Below are 6,000 nucleotides of genomic sequence, written 5' to 3'. Positions count from 1 at the left end.
GTGTTGCACTTCTACTCTAGTGATGTGTGTTGTGTTGTTTGCAGGCTTGGATGCTGACTTGCTGGCTGTCATCCCAGCTTTCTCCAGGCACCCCTCCCTCAAACACCTGATGCTAGGGAAGAACTTCAACATCAAGGGCAGGTACAGACCACGTGGGGAACCAGCAATACAGATGGTTGTGAAGATGACACTGATGATGATGTTTTCCCTCCTCTGTCTCCTCAGGGTGTTGGAAGAAATTCTGCAAAAACTAGTTCATTTGGTGCAAGAGGAAGAGTGTGTGAGTTGGATTATGTAATATATTGTACACACGCATACGCACACACACACACACACACACACACACAAATCCGCTGTGGCGTTATGCGCAGATGCACGCCTACACATGCCTTCACATGCCTTCACATGCCTCCTTCACATGCTACACACATTTCCCATGCATGCACAAGCACACACTTTTCACAGTTTAAGTTCTTGTGTCCTTATTCATGTGCATTTAATCTCGGCTCAATCTCCCACCTCCAACACACACAAGGTGCAAACATGCACACGAGTCATGATGTCTATGGGCCTGGCGAATGATTCATTTGGTCTCAGTTTATTTGCAAGGCTCCTGGGGCTCCCTCTACTCTCTGCTCTGCAAATCCAGCATGACAAGTAGCTTACTCAATTATTTACCACTGTGGATGGTGATAGCTCAAAACTGTGCTCTCGTACTGAGTACGGACTGATGTATGAGTGCAAGCACACTTACAGAGGCACAGATGGGTGTAAATTTGTAAGTTTCATGGAATAACATAGTTTTCAGAGATTGGCCTGTAAGCAACACAAACATCAAAATCATCTCCCGCAGAGCAGTGCCCCATGCTAGCACTCAATTGAATTAAATTCAGAATACTTTATTCGTTCCTCAAGGGGCAATTTGAGGTAAGTGTGTTTACAAACAGAAGTACACATAGACAGTTCATCTAAACACATGAAAGATTTGAAGAACTAAAAATACAAATATGACAATGTTAGAAAGAGTTGAAATACTCAAAGATTAATGGAAGTGGCCAGTCTGTTGTGCAAAGTGCAAGTGCATTTGTCTGTCTATACACAAGGTCAACTGACCATTGCTATTACTATGGATGTTGACAAGGCTAATGGTTTCTGTATGTGAGTCACAGATGCTCCTTTAGTGTATAGAGTAGAAGCAGGAGGAAACAGCTAACACCTACATGCTCTCAAGGAAGCGCTTCCAGCACCTCTAAAGCTCCTCTAAATCACATCTTATGTACTTTCTTTAAAATTCTAGCCAGAACACTGAAGTGTTGCAACGACAAGTTTTGGTGTCCCCCTGTTTCCATACTTAATGCTAAGCTAACAATCTCCTGGATCAAGATTCATATTGAGAGTAGTTGATTTTCTCATCTAACTCTCTGGAGGAAAGTGAATAAGTCTGTTTCACGAAATGTCGTACTATACCCTCAAACCTAGCAGAGACCCCAATTAAGAACTGAGCAAAGCTAGTTATTGGACATTGTGTGAAGCTAAAAATCTCTTGGCAGATGAATATAATGGTGCTCATATAAAATACTTTCAAAAATTCAAAAATGTGATCAGACCAGTGCTAAAGTGTAGTACCAGAACCTAAAGCTTAATGATTTTCTTTTTTTGTTTTTTGTTTGATTTCCATTGAAAGATATCCAATATTTAATTTTTAACACAGAAGGGTTTACACGTGTCCAAAATATAAAATATCGTAATAAGTCCTGCTACAAGAAGACACCGTTCACCGCAGTTTACAGAAGATAAGATCATCTTGCAACAAGCAGTGATCAAGAATTGCTTCTGGTAAAAGAAAGTGGACAAAAAAATTGGGACAATGTGCAAGTTAGCAGCTGATTATTATGCATTGAATAAATGATTCAGCTGCAGAGTATTTGCGCTGCACAAATCCACATTATCACATATTTTATAATTCATAATATACTCTGATAAATTCCTAGGTTCCCAGGTATATGCCACACCTATAATCTATCCAGCATACATAGATGATTTCATTTCTTCATGTTTTTTTAAAATGTTTTTATGTTTTCTTTCCTTATCTAATTTGAGCAAATCCAAAAACTTTTCTGTAACATAGACTTTGCTTCTCGCATCTATTTTTTTACCCATTAAGTTTCTTACTGTTAAACTCTTGCTCCATCCTTTTGCACTCTCTCACCGTGCATCCCCCAGGCCCTGCAGTCCCTCTCTCTGGCTGACTCGAGGCTTCGCCAGAGGGGCACAGTGCTGGTCAACGCCCTGGGCTCCAACGCCTGCCTACGGAAGGTGGACCTGAGTGGCAACGCCCTGGAGGATTCTGGGGCCAAGATGCTCAGCAAAGCCCTGCAGATCAATACAACACTCAGGTGTGCTCCTTGTGTGTGTGTGTGTGTGTGTGTGTGTGTGTGTGTGTGTGTGTGTGTGTGTGTGTCGGTGTTTTTAAAATCAGTACTAACAGAGAGGAACGGAGGGATTTCCTTGCAGATCAGAGCACCCAGTTCTGCAGAGGAAGAGAGGAGGAGCAAGGCAGGAACGAAAAAGGGTTTTAGAGACAGATGAAAGAATAGGGTCAGAGAGAAAATTAACATGTTAGGTATGGTTAGAGGAGAGGTTGCTGAGAGGCAGAACAGTGAGTTCAATGCAGCGCTTCAAAGATGGGTGGAGGGGAGAAAAGGGGGAGAAACCATGCAGGAGATAAGAAGGTAAGACTGAATAGCGGGGAGTCGGCGGGATAGTGAGGCAAATCCGTGGGTGGGAGGGAAAACGGGGGATGAGGGATAGAAAGAAATGGCCTTCGGGCATACATGTATTATATAATATAAGTAAGGGAAAAGATGAGACTGAGTGAAGAAATATTGATGTTTTTGAGGTTTGTTGGGGGTGGAGGAATGGAAGGAGTAGACGGTAAGAGATGGGCAGAGTGAGTAAGGGAAAAGGAGGACAGAAGACAGATGGGAGTCTTAGGATAAGGGAATGGTTGGATATGGACGGGAGAGGGAGGAAGTTGTGAAGGGACTAGAGACCACCTAAGGATTGAGATTTGAGTTTTGCTGATTGAATTTCTAGGGCAGAGATGAGTTTGGGGAAGGAGAGATGTAGATGGAGGAGGAGGAGGACGGATGAAAGGAAAGAGGGTCTGAAAATGATGTATAAATGATGTATAAAAAAACAGGAGTTAGACAGTGTTGAGTGTAGGTGGGGAATCTGTACTGTGAAATAACAGAAGCTCATTAGCCGCATGGCAGTTGTTCATGCATTCCTAATGGTGTGATACGGGTTCATTCTATGCATGTAGCAAAAGAAAGTCCTGACAAATTTCTTGTTAAACCCTCTGTGATGTGTTTGTGCAGCTGCATGGTCAGATAAGTACTGTAACTGTGATACTATGCCCCGCACGCGTTTGTGTGTGTGGTTGTGGTTGTGTCAGGAGCTTTAGAAGGCGACTGATCATCTTCTTCCCCCTCTGTGCCTGTCTTTCCCTATTTCCTGCTGGTTTGATCCCTCTCAGGAGTGTGACGTGGGACCGCAACAACACCACGGCAACAGGCTTCCAAGATGTGGCGAGAGCGCTGGAGCAGTAAGACGAACACAACACATGCCAAAAAATCTTTTTGAAGAGTGGTACACACATGAAACGATTTAGTTGCACACACCCCTATGAAAGGCAGATAACCATCTCTGAGCCTCAGTGTACAATGTTTACTATTACACAGCGTTTCATCAGTCTTCTGACGTGGGTGCCAGTCAAACTGTTTTTTCAGTGTGTTTGGGTGTGAAATTTGTGTTCATGTGTGTACACGGGTATGTTTGAATATTAGGGAATTGGAGACAACTGTTAAAAGTGCTCTGGGTGCTTCCTGTTTGTTCTTGTTAATGTCATAGTTCTCAGTTATTATTGCAGAGGTAATACCATTTTTTTTTCTCCCCCCTCCTTTACTTTTTAGCAACTTTACCTTGCAGTACATGCCCCTCCCCCTCAGTGATGTCACTCAGGCGTACCGCAGCGCCCCAGAGAAGATTGACCAAGCCCTGACCAAGGTGAGAGGAGGCAGACCTGTCCCTTCACTTTGCTGCATCATCTCATAAAGATGCAGGTGGTGAATAACAGCATTACCTGACAATTAGGGTCAGACTGAGTCCTGGGTTTGATGAATGACTTTCATTTGCTTGTGCATAAGAAATTATGAGTTTTTAATAGATTACTATTAAAAACCCTGGAAACTCTGCAACCTGATATATGCCATACAGGTTTACATGAAAAGCTTTACTTATTGGAGTCTTTCTAATGCCTTTGACTATTTGTGTTTCAATATTCAACCAGCACTGTGCAAAAAATATTACCCATTAAATACATTGGTTATACTGCTTCAGTTTATGTCAGTGTCTTTCAGTGTAAAGCAGAGGTCAACAACCTTTTTGATATGAAGTGCCATTTTTAAATTATCTTGTTAATCAGTGTGCCATATCAACACTAAGGTTAACATTAAGTTTAATTATGACACCACATTAAATTTTAAATCTCCAACGGATCTATAATTTTATTCCATCCATATAGGCAACGTGCATAGCAACATTTTTATGAAACTTTTTTTTCCTCACATAATCAGGACTCTTAATTATATATGAGCACTATACAAGACTGCTGCCATCCTTATGAAAACATCCACATCTGAGTTGAAATCATTAACCGTCCACCAATCTTGTTCATCACCAATAAACTTAACAAATAGCTGTAATTTTTTTTTTACCCCCTGTGGTTACAAATTATATGCACAGTTTCCATTTCAGCATACTGCTTTCAATGACATTCCCTCACTTACAAAGTGTTACAATGGCAGCAAATGTCAAAAAGGGAGAGTTAAGTGTAACAAATAGAAATATGAGCACTATACAAGAGTGCTGCCATCCTTGTGAAAACATCCACATCTGAGAGGAGAAAAAGAGACAAAGAACTCCATTATGCAAGTCATATGTGCTACAAATACTCAGATGCCTACCAGTCAATGTGATTCCTGGCCCTGCTTTCCTTTGCTTATCTGGGGGTCGTACTTAGTCACTTTAAGTTGCACACAAGCTTTGGAGTCATGAGTTGTCAAACCACTGCGGGAGGGGCTGAGCACACTCTTCATGTGCGAGAATATCTGCTCACAGAGATATGATACGAAGACTGTCAGCAAAGCCAATGCAGTGTTCCAGAGACAGCTGAACTTCTCCAGTAGAGATATCTAGCAGGTGAAGACAGCTCCCTTAAGTGTTTTTAGTATCGGAAAGTGGAGGTATCAACATTGCTTGAAAAAATTGCCAGTTTTCCAACAAAAGACGTCCATTTGTCGAACATGTCCAAAACACTTTGCCCTGCACCTAATATCCGTGACAACATAAGTTTCACAACCTCCTTCTCATCCTCGAGTTCTGGATAGTCTTGACCTTTTTCAACCAAGAAGGCCTTTATAGCATCAAAGCAGCTGACAAACCTCCGCAGCTTAGCCACCTAACCGCTGCGTGGAGAGGGAGGCAGTCCATTTCCTCCAGCAAGGACTGGAACTGTTGCTTTGTCAGAGCAGGTTGCTTAACTATGAAGTTAACAACCTTCACCGCTGTAGCTATGACCTCATTAAGATCTGAATTTGACATCTTTGCACAGAGGTTTTCTTGATTTATTATGCAATGGAGTTTCATGATAGGGTGACCGACTTGTTCCTCAATGTGACAGCTCCCCTCTGTTTCCCAACCATGGCGGGGGCACCATCTGTTGTCACTGCAAAAAATCTTGCAAATGTCAATCCCTTGCTCCTTAAAAATGCTCCATAAAAACTTTGGCTATGTCCTCACCTTTTGTTGTTTCAGGGATTGGTTTTAAGCAACAGAGCTCCTCCCTTACAGTCAAATCACAGTATCTTGCCATGACTGTCAAACGTGGTATGTCATTCACATTCACACTCTCATCAAAAATACCATGGCTTCTTTCAA

General features: G+C 42.0%; 1 protein-coding gene across 3 annotated transcripts in view; it reads left to right on the top strand.

Moving 5' to 3' along the window:
• The window catches only part of carmil3 (capping protein regulator and myosin 1 linker 3), a 77,183-nt gene that overhangs the window by 50,094 nt on the left and 21,089 nt on the right, over positions 1-6,000 (top strand). For all 3 annotated transcript variants that reach the window (XM_067605035.1, XM_067605034.1, XM_067605036.1), the window contains exons 19-23: positions 45-141; positions 226-280; positions 2,224-2,396; positions 3,539-3,607; positions 3,975-4,068. In XM_067605035.1, the coding sequence (XP_067461136.1) occupies positions 45-141; positions 226-280; positions 2,224-2,396; positions 3,539-3,607; positions 3,975-4,068 (488 nt within the window). The remainder of the gene's footprint in view (positions 1-44; positions 142-225; positions 281-2,223; positions 2,397-3,538; positions 3,608-3,974; positions 4,069-6,000) is intronic.

The sequence above is a fragment of the Thunnus thynnus genome, chromosome 12 (genome assembly GCF_963924715.1).
Source record: "Thunnus thynnus chromosome 12, fThuThy2.1, whole genome shotgun sequence".
Taxonomy (NCBI): Eukaryota; Metazoa; Chordata; class Actinopteri; order Scombriformes; family Scombridae; genus Thunnus; species Thunnus thynnus.
Note: the sequence above shows the minus strand (reverse complement) of the source record. Positions and strands in the feature narration are given on the sequence as shown.